Below are 19,093 nucleotides of genomic sequence, written 5' to 3'. Positions count from 1 at the left end.
AGGCGGAGCCACCGGGGGCGCGCCGGGCAGTGCCCGCCCCCTTCAATTCATCTTTCCGCGGCGGCTCCGCCCCCCGCCGCACCGCCTGCCAATGGGAGCCGCGCTCGCCGTCGCCAGGGGCGCCGGGTTGCCAGGGGCGGGCTGATTGGCGGGCGGGCACCGCCCCGCTCGGCTCAGCGGCGGCAGCGGCGGCGGCGGCGCCAGAGCGCGAGCGTGGCGCGGCGGCGAGAGGAGCCGCGCGTGGCGCCGAGCTCGGGACTGCCCGGCGGGGCCGCCCGCACCGCCCCCCGCCATGGCCGCGGCCCGACCGGGGGCCCCCCCGCCGCCGCCGCCGCTGCTCCCCCTGCTGCTGCTCCTGCTGCTCCCCGGCGGCCGCCGCGCTCTGGAGGGTGAGTACCGGGCGGGCGTGCCCGGCCGCCGCACCGGGGCCCGTGCGACCGCGCGCGCACACACACACACACACACACACACACACACACACACACACACACACACACACACGCACGCCCGCACCTACCTTCCAGGGTGTCCCCGGCTCACGGGCCTCCTCGGCGTCTGCTGTTGGCTCGGCTCGGCTCGGCTCAGCTCGACTCGTCGCGCCGCGGACGCCCAGTTCCCGCGGGGAGCTCGCCTTCGCAGCGCGCCGCAACCCAGCTCCTAGTTTTTAGCCGCCCTCAGTAGGTTTCAGAGTCAACGCCCCGTGGAACCGAGCCCGGTGCGGCCGAGGCGCGGCGGCCGCGGCCGGCGGCCGCTGGCAGGGAGCGGCGCCTCGTTGGATACGCGGTTCACGTTCCGAGGCTTTTCGCCACGACCGAGAGGGCTGGAATATTAATATTTATTTCAGTGGAAGCTCGCGGCGTGCCAGAACTGGCGGGGCCGCCGGAGGAGTGTCCGTGTGCCGTGTCCGGCTCCATCCCTGCCCCGGCAGGGCTCGTTGCTCCCGTCGCCTTAACCCCCGAAGGTCCGGCGTGGGACCGCTGGGGCGAGCGGCCACGCGTGCCGCATCCATCCCCGAGCTCCGCGGCTCAGCCGCTCTCTCCGGCGGGGAGAGAACGTAGGAAAAGAAGGGGATCCCTCCCCGCGCTCTCTTGCAGTCGAATATAAAAGGGGTTTTGATTGTCCCCACCTCGCAGTGTGAATCCCGGCCCACGGGGCAGCCCGGTCGCCTCTCTGCTTTGAGCGAGAAACGCGGGGCTTGGTTCTGCTGCCGGACCGGGAGGTCCCCGGGCGAGCGAGGCGTATCGCGTCGAGGAGGAGGCGGGGGCCCGGGCAGGGTTTTGTCTCGGCACAAAGTGTGCTCGGCTTCAACCGGGGGCGGCGACGCTCCGGTGTCCGGTAACCGAACCCACCGCCGGAGCGCCGGGAAGGGGGGAAACCCCGGGAGGAGAGGAGCTGGCGGTGCCCCCGCCCGGGCGGGTAGCGGGGGGGGCTCTCGCTTGCTCGGAGGCAATTTTGGGCTCGGGCTTCCGCCGCCGTCGCCCGGCGGTGCGGGGTTTGGGCTGCGGCACCGGGGGTGGCCGTGGGAAGGAGCCCTTCCCTGCTGCGGTTTGGTGGCCGCGGTTCCTCCGGCTTTGCCGAAAGTTTGGGGGGTGTTTGCTGCCCGCGTTTCGGTTCGTTCTCCCTCCCTGCGATTTTTTTCTTTTTTTCAATTCTTTTAAAGGGAGGAAAAAAAAAAACCCAACCGTAAAAGCTAGTTCTCCTTTGTACGCCGTAGGAAACAGAGCTGTGGGCCTGCTTGGTCCGTGAGCTCCGGGCTGAGCGGGAGCCCCACGGCAGGAGGGGAAGGGAGAAGCCTGCCTCCAGCCAGCCCTCTTAGGATGAGGTTCCCGGGGACCACCCCACCGGACAGAGCCCTGGGAGCCCTCCTTGCCTGCCGAAGAGGTGCAGGAGGATGAAGTTGTGGGCAGGGAGATTGGCGGGGCCCATGCCTGCTAGGCAGCCCCTCGTTCCTGCCCATCAGCGGCTTGGGAACTGGGCAAGGAAAGCCAGCATGGTGGCTGGCAGCACCAGCGGGCATCGCTTAGGGACAGTTCCTCGAGTCCCTGGGGAGGCAGGGAGCCCCGGCCTGTCCCTGCCGCCGTCTGGGGATGGAGCAGTGTGAAAAACCGGATGAAGAGAAAATAAACAGCCCCTGCTGAGGAGTCACTGGGTTTTCTCAGCTTCTCGAGCTCGCAGAGGGGTCGGGACAAACACGCTGCCCGAGGAGGTCAGGGGCCAGCTGAGTGCCAGCCCGGTGGGACCACTTCAGGACTGGCTGGCAGGCACCCAACATTTTTGGGGCTGATCCCGATTCCCTCGGGATTTTCTTCTTTTTGTTTCCTTCCTACCTTCTTCTATTTTTTTTTTTTCCCCATCTGTCTCTCTGTCTCTCTTTTCCCCTTCGGCCTTGTCTGAGCTGAAGGGAAAGTTACAGCTGGGCCAGGAGAGGTTTCTGCCTTGCCCAGATTTAGGGAGCCGTTGCTTGCATTGGGGTCAGTGAGCTCCTGTGCTTCTGCTGCACTGGGCATTTCTGGCGGCTAGTGATGCTGCTTCCTGATGGAGACCGGCATGTTCAAGCGGTTACTGTGAATGTAGCATGCACGTTTGTTCAAATATTTTAGTGCTGATCATAAATCTGGCGTGGCCATAAATCTGCACGCGTGTCCTGCAGATAGCAACGGCAGTGAGCGCTCCACAGACCTGGCCACCTTACTGTCCCATCCGACGGGGCAACAGGCCGGACTTGTGGCTAGCGCCCAGCTGGAAGGTCTGGGGGCTTTGGGGCTGGATGGTGCTGGCCATTCCCAGGGGTTTGGCAGGGAGTTGGGTTTCTTTACAAGGCCCCATGAGGGTGGAGGGGAAAAGCCGCGCTCGGCAGCAGCTCAGTGAGGGCTTTGTGCTGCCGAGGAGAAAATGGTTTCTCTCCAGATCCTGTAAGTGCGCTGGGTCTGTTTGAAGTCACAATGTGTTTTTCTTCTCCGGTTCAGCAGTCCCCAGACCGGCTGCAGAAGGAATGCTCTATCCAGGGGCAACAGCGGGTCTTTTCTCCAGTGCAGGGGTTGGAGCTGAGGAGTTTGTCCCAGTGGGGCTGTGGGAGCAGAAGCCCTGTGGGGAGCAGATACGATGAAACAGCGTGGGGAATGTGCTTTGTGCAAGGCCCCTGCCAACCATCCGGAGATAAAACCCTAAGCTTCAAAACATCCGCCCAAGGGAGTGTGGATAGCCACAGTCTCGATCTGCCCGTTGCCACAGGGGTGCAGGTGGGCTGGGACTGGGACCTGCTTTCCCCAGGATCCGTGCTCCCAGGCAGCTCCTGCCCTGAGCAGCCTCTCTGGGCACGGGACTCCATTTAAAGTTGGGGTTTCCCACGTACTCCCCCACGAACGCCGTGCAGAGGGACCGCATTGCTGCGTGTAGCCCCGAGCCAACTTGGGTTCTAGTGAAATACCCAAACTCCCCTGAAGCAGGAGGATTTCTAGGGGGTATTTTCCTCTGCTGGCCTCTCCTGTTGGCAGCTTCCAAACCCCAGCCAGGCGTTACGCAGGCTGACCACGCTCTTCTCTGCACCAGCAAGCCCCTGCTTAATTGACCCCTGTACTGGAACTGCCAGGTATTTTCTTGGCAGGAGATTTGCTTTCCGTTTAATTACTTTTCACTGAAATGGCATGTTTCTCGGCAGGGTGATGGGGGGAAGCTAGCCCTGCTGTTTTATTGATGCTTGGGGTAGGGCTGTGAGGGAAAGCGGGTCCTGGGGCTCTGCAGTGCTTGCTGGATTCATTAAATCTCCCATTCCTTGCTAAAAGCTCTGCTTGACGAAGCCCGCCCCGTCCATGCTCCCAAGGCGGGGAGAAGAAGGGCTTTCCTTTGTGTCAGGCGGAGCATGCAGAGAGCCGGGGAAGACAGAAAACTTGCAGCATTGGTCTGTTTGCAGGCCTGTGTTTCTCACCCAGTATACAGCTCAGCCGGCGAGGCTGCGGGGCTGTGCCCATCCAACCCTCGCAATTGGGAATAGCGGCCTCTGGTTTTTACGGAATGAACCGAAACTCCTTGTTTTGTTGTGATGACTTACTGCAAGAGATATTTGGGGAAACCAGTTTGTTGCATTTTCTTTCCGTGAGCCGTTTGCTGCTGCCACTGGAGCAGGGGAGCTTGGCGTTTAATTAAAGCAGCCCGAGCAATCTGAATCACAGACTTGCATGTTTTTAAAATTGTAGCTGTTCCTGTTGTGCTGAGTCAAACTGGTTTGTCGGGATTGAGCGTCTCCGCCTGGGAGCCGCGCTGGGGGAAGGGTGCCGAGGCGGCCCTGGGGTCGGGATCCCCATTCCCGGCCGGCGGAGGCGGTGGGGTGGGTGGCAGCGTCCCCCCGAGGAGAGCCCCGGGAAAGGGACTGCCCCTGTGGGCTGCGGTGGAGCCGGCGGCCACCATCAATCACCCCGAGCTTCTCTGAGGTTGAAGCCGTAACAAGTTGACATCTCTTCTGGAGCAGGCGTGTTCACAAGCAACCTGGGGGGCGGTGGGCATGGGGGTGCCCCTCCGTGACCAAGAAGCTGCTTGCAGTAGCATGGGGCCAGGCTGCCATCTTGAAGGCCTGATGCAGTGGCACTCCCACCTGGCAGGGACGGTCCCGTTTGATTCCATGTTTGTTGTTGCTGCTCGGGCTGGGGCAGAGCCGGTGGCAGGGCACGGCCATCCCCCGGCGGAGCTGAGCGCCGCGCAGGCTCGGTGCGGAGTCCGACAGGAGCCGTGCAGCAGGGTGGGTGGGCAGCGCGCCTGTGGCAGGCCAGTCCTGGTGCTTGGCGAGGCCTCAGCCTCGGCCTCCCGTGGCTTCGGCAGCATGGAGGCCTCGTGGGGCTGAGCTTAAGAGCGGGAACGTGTCCCTTTCCCACAGAGCCGCCGTTTTCAAGGGCGCTGCAGCCCTCCCCAGCGCCTGCTTTCCCCCGGTGCAGCTGAACCCTCCGGCCCATGCTCCCGGGGCCGGCTCTGCACGGCTGCCCCTCTGAAGAGGGAAGGGAGCCATGTTAGGAAGAGGCTGGGTGCCGCGGCTGGGCCGCCCTGCGTGGCGCGGGGGTCCCGGGGAAGGGCTGCGTGCTGTGGTTGCCGAGGGGGCCCTCCCGTTTTATTTTCGCCCGTTGCTAAGCTCTGTGCTGCCGGGCCTGGCCTTTCTCTCGCATGTGGCCGGAGCTGTTGACAAACACCTGTTTCCCGGCCCCCTCCCCAGGAATGCCCGGGGCCCCACTGGGGCTGCGGTGCCAGAGCAGGGGGCCGCAGGGACACCCCTCGGTGGGGAGCCCTCCCCTGGGGCTTTCCTGCCCCATGGCAGCTGCAGGGGGATTTGGGGCTCCGAGCTGTGGCTGTTCATGCAGGGCTGCTGAAACCCGTCGCTGTCCCGGGGAGGGGACGCCGGTGTCCCTGTCCGTCCCCCCCCACCCCGCACACACACACACACACACACACACAACCAGTCCTGCTTGTCCCTTGGGTGCGCAGCCGCCTGCCTGGCAAGGGCTGGGGCGCGGGAGGGACCCCGTGGGGCGGGGGTGTGGGGCGGGCGCGCACGCACACGCGGCGTGCTATCCGAGGCCTTTTTTTATTAATGAGAAAAATGTGCAGGGCTTGAACGATCGCCAGGAACAGATTTATTCTAGTTCCCCAGAAATTAAACTGAAATGAAGGAGCGAGTCAGCCCGGCCCGGCACCCCCTCCTGACTCTGTGCTTGTTTTAACTCTGGAAGAATCTGACTTTGGGGGTGGGGGCGATGGTGAAGGAGGGGGGGGATATTTGGGTTTAAGCAGTTCCAGATGGGCTTGGTGCTCGAGGAGAGACGAGGAAGCGAGCGTAGTGCAGCACGGAGGTTTGGGTAACTGCCCCAGGCAGGAGAGAGGAGGGAGATCTTGGCAGAAAGTCTCGCTCCGCGCTGCCGGGATGGGATGGAGCTTGGCAGCCGAGCCACCCAGTCTGTGGGGCGAACCTTTGGATGTGCAGCGAGTAACCTTTTTTGGGGAGGGGGTGGCGTCTTTTCTGTTTTGAAATATCATTACTCCCTGCCTGGGCTCTTTCCAAAAGCACAACCTGGAAAAAAAGTGGAGCTGGAGTGGGGAGAGAGGGGCCCTTTGGACGTCGGCCTGCTGCAAACGGCTGCCCTGCGGAGGCAGGCCTGCAGCACCGACCGCGTTCCCCTCCTTCCCCCAGGGACTGTGGGGCTCTGCATCCACCCGTGCCACCCCAGCTCAGCCTGGTGGCCCTATGGGGACACCTGCCCCATGAAGCCACAGCCACAGGGCAATGGGGCTGTGGAGGGAGGCGGCAGAAGCATCCCCATCGTAGCAGGGCCTGGAAACAAAGGCGGCTTTGCGGGACAATTTGCTGCCTACATCCTGGTTGATGGCATTCGCAGCTCGAACGGGTCTGGCATCTCTCAATCAGATGAGTTATTTCTGTGGCAGTGAAGGGTGGCTGCATAGCCATTCCTGCTGGGGACGGTGACCTATAAATCTCTCCTGCCTGCTGGCCATAGAGCTCCTGCCTGCCCCTTCCCGTGGGCTGGGCAGGGACATGCCCATCCCGAGTGGGCAGCAGTTGTTCTGAGGCTGGCAGCGTGTCTGGCAGCAGGCAGGGCTGAGAGGCTGTCCGTGGGGTCTGTCCATTCCCCTTGCCCGCAGTCTGGCAGAGCGAAAGTGGCTTTTCCCCTTGGGCAAGCTGAAGCAGCGAGCGCCAGGGCGCATCCACCACGTGGGCAGGGATGGCAGCTCTTCCCTGGCCGAGCTGACCCTGGCGTGGCACACCGGGCTCTGACATCCGAAATCCCCACGGTATTAATAGAACAGTAATTGCAGTGCAGGGCTGGACTCGGGCAGCTGGCTCACGTCCTCTCCCAGCATCAGCACGGCCTTTCTGCGAGAGCGGGATCTGGCAGGGCTCGGGCAGCAGGCTGCACGTGTCCTTGGCATGCGATTGCAAGGCAGGAGCCTGCCATCCTGCAAAAGCCCCAGGCCCCAAGTACTGTCCTTTGGAGGGGAGCGCACAGAGCGTGGGTGCCCGCGGGTGCCGGAGCCCGGCTTGGCATGTCCCTGTGCGCAGAATGGCAGAAATCTGTCCTCCCCGGCTCAACCCAGTGCATGACCGGGAGGAAATGAGTGCCTGTCCCTCCCCGCATCCCAGGCACTGCCACTTGATCTGCTTTTTGCGAAGCTGGCACCTGTCCTCTCTCACATGCTTCAGTCTGTCTCGCGGCCATCAGGAAACAGCTCCTGGTGAGGAGCACGCGGCCGGAAAACCCTCTTCAGCCAGTTAGCGGCCAGCGGGTGGGCGACGGGGCCGGGCTGGATGGAGGGGGAGCGCTCCCATCCCCCTCAGTCCCACGTGCCAGGCACCTCCTGGTCATCTGAGAGCTGAATCTGGCCCATAAGAAAGTGCAGGGTTGGATGAGGAGACTGCGAGCGAGATGCAGCCAGCTGATGGTTCAGAGCTATGGGGCTGTCTCCCCATGTGAGGTTGTTATGTCCTGGTGTGGGAGTGGGATTGGGAAATGGAGGATGCATCCATGTAGCATCATTGGAATTGCCATCTCTGGCTGTGCAGGGAGCTGATTGTGGTGCCAGCCAGACCAGGACCGGCCACAGTGCTGGGACCAGTGGTGCTGTCCATCCTTGGCCAGGCTCTCTGGGGCCTGCCCTGTGCGTGCATGTGTGGTGTGTGTGAAGGGGCCTTAATCTCAGTTGGGGCCTCTGGGCCCTGCCATAATGCAGAAATAATGAGTCTATTATTAAGTGCCCACAGTACTTCTTCACTCTGCTGGCTCGCCTCCAGCAGCAGGCAGAACCTGCCCCGCTTGAAGTGGATGTGTCATCATTTGCCTCAGCAAATCCAGTCCCCTTTGATGATGGGCCAAACGCCCTTGGCATGAAGGGCCACAGCTGTGATACAGGCCCCTTTTTTTTCTTTCTTCCTCCCCTTCTCTCTCCCCTTTGTTCCCAGTTCACTGGCAAGCCGACGGCTCACCCCACACCTGGGGCCAAGGCGCGTTGGTGGGCATGGGTGGCCCGAGCTCTGCATACCCCTGGAGAGGACGGGCTGTGGGGCCGGCTTCCCTCACTCGGCGCGGGGGAGCAGCAGGCGCCCCGCACGGAGCGAGAGCGGGTTCCCGGCGTGGGCAGCAATAGGGAGTGCTCAGCCCTTCCCCGGGGCTGAACCGCGCTGCCCGAACCGACAGCCGCGACGGCGGGACCCGCGCGGCCCCCGGCCTTGCACCGGCCGCTGGGGCAGCCCGGTGTGCGGGAGGGCTCCTCGGGAAAGCCGGGATTCACCGGGCAGGACGAGGGCGCGGGCTGTGCGGAATGCCGGCGGTGCTGCCAGCCCCGTCCCTGCAGAGGGAGCTGGCAGACAGCGTCTGCCGGCACCTTCGCCAGGCTCCCAAATCCCGTGCCTGGCACCTCTGCCACGGGTACCCCCGGCCCACCCTGGGTGCTGCCTCCCTCGCTCCCTGGATGCAGTCTTCCTCACTGCGCTTCCCGGCTCTCGGCTGCATCAGCGAGAGCCTCCCTGCAGTGCAGTTTGGGCACGAGGGGCTGCGAGTGCCGAAATCTCCCAGTATGTCACATCCTGTGCACACAACAGCTCCGAAGCTGCCATTTGTGGGGCGCCCCATCAGGGTGCACATGCGCTGCCGTGGGCTGAGTGGGATGGGAATGCTTTCCCCTTGCAGGCAGCATGTGGAGTCCCCTGGCCTTGGAGCCGGGCCATCCCCTGCCTGGGAGGAGGATGGCCACGGGGTTTAGATGGGGTCAGAGAGGGAAGGTCCCTCCTGGAGGAGGAGGGATCTGAGTGCTTGGCACGCTCCAGGAAAATATGTTGCGGGGTCTCCCAGACCTGACGCGCACGCAGGGCGCTATGTGTGGCTCAGCTTTTGTGTACGGGAAACACTCGTCAGCGGGAAAAGTGCAACCTCAGGTTCTCTCCCACAGGCAGCTCTTTGTTCCCAGATAAAGGACCTTACACCAAAGGCCCTTTGTGCCGCTGCTCAGAACGGTGCTGGGATTAATTGTACCGATAGGTGCTTGAATGGAGAGTGCGCAAGGCCGCTCACTCCTGCTGTAATTATCTTCAAAACTGAGGAGGAAATTAAAATGTGTGGGGAGATGCCCCTTTTGGTGGCTCTTTGACTAGCAGGCAGTCACCAGGATTCAAAGTGCATCCCTAAACAAGCTGCCTTTCCTTCCAGAGGAGCACAGCACAGCAGCAGGGGGGAGAAGCATCCAGCACTGCTGTGAGCAGCCACCACAGCAGAAGACGAGCCACATCCTGGGGAAAATGGCCTAGCCATCGATGGTGCTTACAGGAGCCCGACACGGGGCGAGTGGCCGGTTGGCCGGGCCATGCCACTCGCCCCGCTCTGAGCTCCTGCAGATGTGGTGCCACGGGTGCATAGCTCCCGGAGAGCATGGGCACGTTGCAGAACAGGTTCCTCTGTTTGTGGCAAGGCTGCGTGGGTGTCTTTGCTAACTTTCCTCCATTGCCTTCTTTCAGGATGCTCTGGACTTGCGCGAGCTGCCTTCTCCTCAGCGGGGCAAGGCGCTGGCGTCCTACATTGCCAGCACATCCTGATAAAAGCCGGCAGATCCCATGTTCAAAGGCGAGAGCATTCAAATCGGAGCCAGTTGGTGGAGATGATTGAGTCTTCCCCAGTGGCTTCATCTTGAAAGAATTTTGATTCTTTTTCTTCCCCCCTCTCTTTTCTGGCTCAGCCATCACTGCTGCGCGCGTCTGCCGCTCAGCAGCGCGAGACAGGCTCTCTGGGCCTCTTAGGGGGGGAGTTCAAACGTTTTTGCTGGCCTGAGACTGTGCATGCCACATTCCTGAGCCCCTGCACGGGGAGGAAGAGGTCCCCAGCTCCAGATGGGTCCCCGCCAGGGCTTCAAACACCCACTGAACTGCTGGGGACTCTGTGGAGATGATGGGAGGACTGCTGGTGGGGGACCACTGGTCTTTGCAGCTCAGGATGTGCCTGGGAGATTTTGCAGGGTAGGGAGGAGGCAGCCAGAGCAATGCACACAGCTCTGCCCAAGGAAAGAGGCTTTTTCCCTGCCCTGGGATCCCCCTCTGCCGTGGAAATCCTGCTTTTATAAGTTGACTATGACCTGCTGCACTTGCTGAGTGCGTCCCTTTCTTTTGCCCAGCTGAAGGTAAGGAGAGGACAACTCCCCAGCACTGCAGACAATGATAAAGCAAGCCTTAGGGTGACTTCCCCAAGCTGGCGAAATTGGGAGCCAATTTCCCATTGACTAATGGGACCGGGATCTTGCTGTGGCGCTCAGGATTGAGGTGGCTTTGACTCACTGCTTAGCCAGCCCTGACACTGTTCACGTCCCTCTGAAGCACCTGCAAACCTGAACTGAGCTGGGAAGCCTCCAGCGCTGCCTCTAAGCCCAGCTCTGGCAGTGCGTGCCAGAGGGAAAGAGCAGCTGGTGCTGCTGAACCACTGAAACCCAGTGCTTGCCCGTCTGCCCATGCATTTTCATGGGGGCCAGCACTTAGGAAACCCAGAAAGGACGTGGGTTCGGTGCTAGGCTGTCATGAGGTCTCTGTGGTAGCTTTAAGGGCAGAGAGCGGTTTCTGTGGCTCGGCTCAGCGTGCTGCTGCAGGCCACGGGATCACGCAGCACCGCAGCCCGCAGGGCTGTCCGCCTGTGACCTTCACAGTGAGAGGCTGTGAGGGGCTGGGGAACGCCGCTGACCCCACCTGGCCCCACTTGCTCCCAAGGCTGCAGGAAACCCCTGTGCCCTCCGTGCTCAGCAGTTTCCTTTAGCTGAATTGCTCGGTGATTTTTATGATTTCCCCTCCCCGCTCTCTCTGTGTGGTTTACGTGGCTCTTGCGCCAGCAGTCAGCTTGGCTCTGTCAGGTTTTTTCCCTCCACTGCTGGTCAGATGGTAGATGCTGCCAAATTAGGATGCAGGCAGCAAGCCTCCTGTCCAAGCCGTGTCTCTGCCCTGGGCTGGCACTGGTGGGGAAGGGCGCTGCCGGAGGGCATGGCTGCCCATGTGTCCTGTCCTGGGGCTGGGCCAGTATGTCAGCGGCTGCCTTCATGGGGCCTGCTGGCATGCAGGGGAGTTCCCACACACCCTGGGCAGGTTTGGGGAGCAAAGCTCCCCACGTGGTCAGGTCCAGCCCAGCTCTGCTGCAGCTGGCCATGGGATCCTTGTGTTGTCCTGCTCATGGGCACACCCTGCCACCCAGATCCCCATCAGGTCCCTGGTCTGACTCACTGCAGCAGCCACTCACCCACACCAGCCCTGAGCACGCAGCGCATCCCTTCCCTGCTCCTCCTGCTGGGTCCAGCCCCACTGCAGCCTGTGCCAGGAGCAGGACCCGTTCAGGGTCTCTGTGCGGGACTTGGCAGCCCGGTGTGCTGTGAGTGCCGAGCACGCGCTTGGCTCTGCTTTGCTGCCGGCACGGCGTGCTGGGGCCCTGCACGGCACTGCTGTGCCCTTATTAGGGCAGCTGGGGCTGGGGCTGTGCCTGTCCCTCAGAGAGGTGTGGGTGGCCCTGCTCCACAACCTGCTCCCCTATGGTCCCTGGAAGTTACCCCGGGTGCTGGAGTCTGGGGAGCACAGCAGCATCTCAGGGAGGTCTTATGGTCGTGCGAGCCCATGCCGGCCGTTGGTAGATGATGCTGTGGGGAGCAGGAGGGGAGAGGGATGGTGGTTTACTGCATCCCCTGGACAGGCAGTATTTTGGGACTAGGCAGAGGCTGCCCCATGGGTGCCCAGCACTATCCTGCACATCCTGTGCCCCAGCCCTCATGATATCCTCATTGCGAGTGCCCTTCATTACCCGCTTGGCGGAGGGCTCCTTCTTTCTCTCCCTTTGTTTTTGTCGGATATCCCTAGTTTGTGTTTTTGAGAAACAGCAAATAACCACTGCCCAATAGCCACCTATGCGCTCCTCCTATTTGCAAACAATAGTTGGTGTTAGTTTGTCCTGCCTGTTATAGGTGCTGCCTCCCTGGCCCTCTCCTGGCTTAGGAGCTGGCACCATGAGGGGTTTTCCTCACTGTCCGCAGTGCCATGTCTGCTGCCAGTGCCACCAGCCTGCAATGTGACTGCATTTGTGTTTGCTCCAGGTAAAGAGCCTGGGTGAGTGGCAGACTTGCCAGCCAGGCTGGGATCCTGGCAAACAGCGAGGCAGGTCGGGGAGCCCACGTGTCCCCAGATGTGCTTGTTTATCTGTCCTGCGGTGGCACTCACAGCCCATGCTCCTGGCCTGGCTGTGGGTGCTGGCACGGGAGCTGCTGATGGGTCTCCCTGGGTTGGGACAAAGGAGGAAGGTGTTTATCTCCAGCCAGGCTTCATCCAAAACCCAGTATTTCTTTCCTCCTCTGTGCTTCCTCCCTGGCTGGGCCAGCGTGTGGTTTTCCTGGGGTGGAAGTAAAGAATCTGAAACTACCTCTCGCTCCTGGGGCTGAGCCGTGGTGCCTGGCACAGCTGAGCTGCCCCAGCACATCCTGTGCTCCAGCTATGGAGATGGAGCAGCTCCCAGCCGCTAAAGAGCCGTGGCTGCCTGCCCTGCATCTCAGGACTGGGTGGGCTGAGGGATGGACTGATGGACAGCCCTTGAGCTGTGCAGGGTCTGGGATGGGGCCATCCCTGCAGCCCAGGAGGGGGATGCTGTCAGCAGGGAGGCATTTTGGAGCTCTTGCTGGGTGCTGCTTGGGGCAGGCACCAAAGTCCCTCTGAGCACATTGAGGTCTCCAGGGTCTGTTTCCCAGTTCTGCCATTTACATCCCCCTTGCCCCAAAAACCCCTAGCCGGGAGACAGTCCAGAGGACCCCAGCGGTGCGTGCCCCCCTCCAAACAGCCTATGGGCCATCCCTGGAGCAGGGGTCACTGCACAGCAGCCCACAGAGGGGCCCTTGGCACTGGAGCACATTGTTGTCCTCCATCCTTGCATTTCATTCCCGGTTTTGTGCACGGTGCTTGCGCGGAGCCATGCGGCTCTGCCCAGGATTAGCGACAGCTGCCTGCAATTGCAGCTCTTCCCAGACAAGCGTCTCGCTCCCCCAAGGCTGGGGCTGGGGCTGTTTGGGGAATGCTGCCGGGGTGGTTTGTCTTGTAGTCTGCTCCAGGAATGTTGGCCAGACGGTCAAATTCTTCTCCCCTCTTGTAAAATGAGTGATGTGGGGCGTCTCTGGGAGAGCAGCCTGCCAGTCCCTCCTCCTCTGGATAAACCTGCCTGGCCCGCACCGCCCTGTCATGGGAACGGGCCCTTTCAACCCCAGCCACAGTAAATACAGGCCCTGCCAAAGCAGAGGGGGAGGGCGCGGGCAGGGGCGCCTGGTCTCATCCCCCCAAGCTGGCCAGGAGGCATGGCATTGCGCTGGTGGCCGGGGTGGCACCCCGTCCCTGTCCCCACCTGCCCAGCTCCTCGTCATGCTGCTTCCCTGCGCCGGCGCAGCTCCCCGGGGACGCCTCACTCTTCCTGTTCTCCTGACGGGAGGAGAAAAATCTGGAGCCTGTCTGTGCCGCTCCCCCTCCTCCCACCATGTCTCACCCCCCAAGTTGCTGTTTTTCACAGAAATGTCAGGCTCGGCTCTCCTCTCCCCCACTCCTCCTGGGTTTTTTCCATCTAATTTTGGCTTTCATCTCCAATTACTTCTTTCTCTCCTCCTCTCTCTCCAGAGACCCTGATGGACACGAAGTGGGTGACCTCTGAGTTGGCATGGACAACTCATCCGGAGACAGGGGTAAGTCTGGAGCCAGCCCCAGTCCTGACCTCCAAGGGCACGGCTGGACCTAGCCTCACAGGAATCAGGGCTGCTCGATAGCACCTTTGCAGAGCTGGCTGCATCTTCCCCCCACCCTCTCATCTCATGAAACCATCTCCTCTGACCTTGTGCTGGCAGAGTGTGAGCACTGTGGTCCCCAGCCCAGGTTGCTGTTTGTCACCTTGATGACCAGAAGGGCTGGGACAGGTGGTGATGCAGCTGCTGCTCTTCCCTGTTACCTGTTGCCTGTTCCCCCCGACCCCACACCATTCGCAGTGTGTCCATGGCACTTATCTCCCCAGCTGAGGGTATAACTTGCTCCTCCTCTCTCACTCGCAGTGGGAAGAAGTCAGCGGTTACGATGAGGCCATGAACCCCATCCGCACGTACCAGGTGTGCAACGTGCGGGAGGCCAACCAGAACAACTGGCTTCGCACCAAGTTCATCCAGCGCCAGGACGTCCAGCGTGTCTATGTGGAGCTGAAGTTCACCGTGCGGGACTGCAACAGCATCCCCAACATCCCCGGCTCCTGCAAAGAGACTTTCAACCTCTTCTATTATGAGTCGGATACAGATTCTGCCTCTGCAAACAGCCCTTTCTGGATGGAGAACCCCTATATCAAAGTGGATACAATTGCCCCAGATGAGAGCTTCTCCAAGCTGGAGTCTGGCCGTGTGAACACCAAGGTGCGCAGTTTTGGCCCTCTCTCAAAGAATGGCTTTTACCTTGCCTTCCAAGACCTGGGAGCCTGCATGTCCCTCATTTCCGTCCGGGCTTTCTACAAGAAATGCTCCAACACCATTGCTGGCTTTGCTATCTTCCCGGAGACTTTAACAGGAGCTGAGCCCACTTCTCTGGTCATCGCACCAGGCACCTGCATCCCTAATGCGGTGGAGGTGTCTGTACCACTGAAGCTGTACTGCAATGGCGATGGCGAGTGGATGGTACCCGTGGGAGCGTGTACGTGTGCTGCTGGATATGAGCCGACCATGAAGGATACCCAGTGCCAAGGTATGTGTGTGGCAGAGTGACCATGGCTCTTGTCTCCATGGATGTGTTGATGTGGAAGAAGCAGTTTTGTGTTGAGCTTAGTCTGTTTTCAGAGGCATGGGAGCTGGGCAGGCTGCCCGAGGTGGGAGCAGGGTGGTATCTCAGCGGACTAGTCTGCAGTTTGACTCAGCATCTGCAAGCCTTAAAGCCTCCGTGGTCTGGATTGGCACAGTGTCCGCTGTGACGCACTGGTTAGCATCCCCCAGTGCTATCCTCTGAGGGATGCATCTCCTTCACCAGGAGTCGCAGCTCAAGGCATGGTCCTCAGCAGGGATCCAGCCCCTGAGCATTACTGGAAGCTACTTCTCGCCCCTGCTGATGTGCCCAGTGTCTCCCCTCTCTCCTTCCTGTGGCGCTTATGGCTGGGGCAAGTGATTATTCCTGGCAAGCATGATTTCATGCTGCTTGTGCGGAAGCATTCAGAAATGCCGGTGGTGAGCAGGGCCCCGCTGCGCTGGCTTCAGGAGAAACTATGCGGGTGCATGTTCTCCTGCCAGTACTGAGGGCTTGCTGTGGGGAAGGTGGTGAGTGGAACAAAGACAAGGCGGCCAAAGCTCCCTATCCCTGCTCGAGGGCAGGGAAGAGCATCCTACATATGGAGGTGTTTGGGATGTAGAGGCATCCTGGGCAGCAGCATAGTCCTGTGCAGGTACTGCAGCTGCCGTGCTCTCGCATAGTGGCTTTGGTGTTCCTGTTTCCCCCCAGGCTGTGTGTGTTGATAAGGAAAAATCTGCTCAGGTGGATGTTGCTCTCCCTTGGGATAATTCTTGTCCTTGGAAGTGGTCTCTGGTACACAGGACCCTGCCCTGGGGTGGCTGGAGTTTGGGGCAGAAAGGTCACTGCTCCCCTTGACTGGAGGCGTTGCACAGGGAGATGGACACTGGCTGGGTCCCCAGTTTTGGATGCTTTGTGCTTGCTGATGACGGGATGCTTGGCGCCAGCCCTTTGCTCTTGGCAGGGGCAATGTGATTTGGGATGGCTCATAACATGGGGCTTGGGCCAGGCTGGCCTCTCCATTCGCTTTGGGAGCAGTGTAGCTATCAGCCATGCCGCTGCTGTTGGTTGGGGAGAGCTCAGCCTGAAGGACCAGAGCCTCCAGCACCATCAATGCCAGCACAACCCCAGCTTGGGTGCCCTGGCCGCCTGCATCAGTCTTGTGAGCAGCCTATCTGGCTCTGCCTGGGGCAGGTGGACACCAGTGCCAAGCATCCATCGCTGGGTGAAGAGCCCACACGTAAGCATGTGCTGGGTGTATGTTCCTGGGGAGCTGTTTTTCTTCTTGCTTGGACTGGACAATCTTAGACCATACAGGGTGTGGGAGGGTTTGGGCACAAGGTGACAGTTTCCAGGAAGCATCCGGTCTGTGCTGAGCAGGGGCATCCCAGGGCAGGACAAAGAGCTTGTGTTGGGCTCAGGGCATCACTGCAGCCCGGGGCGAGGTCCCCTCTCCACATCACCCCAGATGGGCAGACACCCACACGGCAGCTCTCCCAACGCCTTTGATATTCCCTGCCAGGCCCCAGCGTGCAGGGAAGCCACACTGAGCTGTGGGCACGTCTCCATCCGGCAGCCTGCCTTCTCGCTGGGCAGAAGCGGTGGTGTCCTCACGTTTCTCTGGGAAAGCTGCGCTGCGCTTGTAGGATCAGATTTTCCGCCATGTGATCGTGCATTTTAAGTGGAAACAGCTGAAGAAGGGCTGGGAGAAGCTGGAGCTGCAGCTCCCTTTTCTGCTCTTGGCTGGAAGTTCCCTTACCCCGCTTCGGCAGCCCAGCACCGCTGAGAAGGCGCTCAGCCCCCGCTGCGTGGGGAGCGGTGCGGATGCAGCCCTGTGGAGCTGGGGTTTCGGCACTCAGCCCCGGGGAGCCCGCCAGGGCTTCACCGTGCAGGCAAGGAGCACTTCTGAGTGCCAGATGGCATTTTAATAAATAACAATACCCAGTTACTGCTTAGATGGGATAAGCCCTGTTGTAAATCTCTCCCTTTCCCGAGACTTTGAGTGGCCTTTGAAGATCTCCTCCTCCTCCTCCTCCTCTTTATCTCCATCCAGAGCCAGGATTAGACCTTGCATTCAGACCTGTTACAATGCAGCTTGTATCCCGGTCCCTCGGGAGCTGAGGGCTCATCCCGCCCGGCTGAAGGCAGTTTCTTTGGCATGCTTTGTAATGCGATACGCCGGGCTGGTATCTGGCGCTCTAGTCCTGAGTTGCCACAGCATTGATTTGGCATCTCATTCTCAGCCTCATTATCTTTATTTAATTAGCACACGGCCCTTCTGGGGGTTGTGCTGCTTCCCACAGGCTCCCTGCCACGCAGAGCTGCAGAGGCGGCTCTTGCAGGACGAAGAGGAGCTGCTGAGCAGGGAGGGGGATGAAGGCTCCTGCATGCCTCCGCAGGCAGGAGTGCCCTGCTTTCACCCTCTGTAGCCCCCATGGTTCAGCATTTCTGCAGCCCCATCCCTCCTCCTTTTGGTTTGCAAGCGCCGAAACTTCTGGGGGGATTCGGTGTCAAGGTGCTCCCCATGTTGCACAGGTGGGAGTTTCCTTTGAGTAGTGCAGGGCTCCTGGCGCAGAGCAACTCAGCGTGCGGCACATCCCCGAAAATGCTCCCGGGCATGTGCTCCCCATGCCAAATTCACCAGGGTTTGCACCCCTCGTGTAGCAGGCTTCACCCAAAGACAGAAAAGTTTGGGGTCAGGTGGGCTTCCATGCCAGCACTAGCAGCAAGCCCGCTCCTTGCATCGCGATCAATCCTATGGAGGGTCCTGCGGAGGGGCCATGGTGCCCCCAGAGCCTACCCCCTGCTTGGGAAGAGGAATGAGACTCTCTTCTTGGACCCATTTCTCAGCCTTTTTGACATCCCTTTTCTGATGGCACCAGGCGCTGCATGTTTGGGTGCTGTCAGTAGGTGATAGCAGGTCAGGCTGAGGCCAAAACCTGAATTTTTGCAGAAATAAATTTCCCGTGTAATCAGTGACTAATGGAAACATCACCCTGTATTAAAAGAAAAAAAAATGCCAAGCAAGCATTACACTTGCCAACTGTTTGCAGCTTTGCGTTGCAACACGGGCTTGCTGCATGAAACCCAGGAAGTGAAACTGCTTGCTATTAATTGCCCGGGCTCCCAGATCAAAGGCAGCTCAGCAGCGCAGGCAGGGGAGAGCTGCCGGTTTACAGCCAGGCAGTTCCACAATGGGTTACTTGTAACACAGTCGAGGAAATATGCCCCTGCCGTCCCGCCTGTGACCTGCTGTGGCTCCAGAGGCAGCTTTGCTTATTGAATTTTTTCCCTTTTTTTTTTTTTAAATCAAATGCTTTCCCGACTGTTCTTTGGATGCCACTGTTCAACCCCCCGGGGGCTCTTCCCCTGCTCTCCCCTTCAGATTTATTCCATTCGGTTTTTGGACTGCGCTAGTGTGAAATATTTCTACCCAAAGGGTGTTTTTTTTCATTATTATTATTTTTTTTTTTTTTCTAAATCGAGTGCCTTTTAAGAGAGACTTAAAACCAGAGTTACCACCTCGGTTGTAGCCAGGCTGTTGCTTCCACAGCTCTAATCCATCTGCAGCCGCTTACGAAAGCGGGAAGGGAGCGAGCCGTGCAGGTTCATAAAGCACAGATCGTCCCAGGCAAACTCGATTGCTGCCTTTAAAGAAATTACAGGGTTGCTGGACAAAGGGATGTGATCGGTTTAATTTATCTAGGCTCAAGCAAGGCGTTCTGCTTCGGTCCTACAAGGAGAGAAATAGCTGGAAGGATGCTGCTTAGCCTGGAATAGCATTGTGTGGATGGGAAAGCAGGCGAGACCTGAAACAGGGTAGTCTGGGGCTGGTATTTCCCTATATGCTGTGGGCTATCCCTTGCTTCCTCCCTTTCCCAAGGGAGGGCACTCCGAAATTTTGGGGATGCATGCAGGGTTCGTTGCTGCTTGCCCACATCCCATGCAATGATGGAGGCTGCCTGCGGGATGAGTCACTGCTCACTGGTGCTGCCAGGAGGTGTTTTTTTCCGCTCCCTCCCTTGGACTTTATTCACCGGGGTGGAGATTGTTTTGGGAAGAGTGCCCTCGTCTTCCCCCAGCCCTGTGCTGCAGTTCTGTGAGGCAGGATCAGGCCCCAGAGGTGGGCAGAAGTAGCTGGATGGGCAGTGGTGGGTGCCGTGCCGTGCTGGGTGCGTGGTGCCCCGTAGAGGATGCAGGGGCAGTTTTGCAGCAGCCCCTGGGCTGTGTTACTGCCCCTCTCCCTCCCACACTGTGCACAAATCCCCTTCGTCCCCACTGTGAGGCCAGGCTACATCTCCCTCCTGTCAA

General features: G+C 60.1%; 1 protein-coding gene across 2 annotated transcripts in view; it reads left to right on the top strand.

Moving 5' to 3' along the window:
* The first annotated feature begins 224 nt into the window (after window positions 1-224).
* The window catches only part of EPHB3 (EPH receptor B3), a 28,112-nt gene continuing 9,243 nt past the window's right edge, over window positions 225-19,093 (top strand). The window contains exons 1-3 of one of the 2 annotated variants that reach the window (XM_065674452.1): window positions 225-389; window positions 13,652-13,716; window positions 14,077-14,749. In XM_065674452.1, coding sequence (XP_065530524.1) covers window positions 293-389; window positions 13,652-13,716; window positions 14,077-14,749 — 835 coding nt within the window. In that variant the 5' untranslated portion in view covers window positions 225-292. The remainder of the gene's footprint in view (window positions 390-13,651; window positions 13,717-14,076; window positions 14,750-19,093) is intronic. The other variant, XM_065674453.1, reaches the window with a different exon arrangement.

The sequence above is a fragment of the Lathamus discolor genome, chromosome 3, assembly GCF_037157495.1.
Source record: "Lathamus discolor isolate bLatDis1 chromosome 3, bLatDis1.hap1, whole genome shotgun sequence".
Classification (NCBI taxonomy): domain Eukaryota; kingdom Metazoa; phylum Chordata; class Aves; order Psittaciformes; family Psittacidae; genus Lathamus; species Lathamus discolor.
This window is presented reverse-complemented; position numbering and strand designations above follow the sequence as displayed.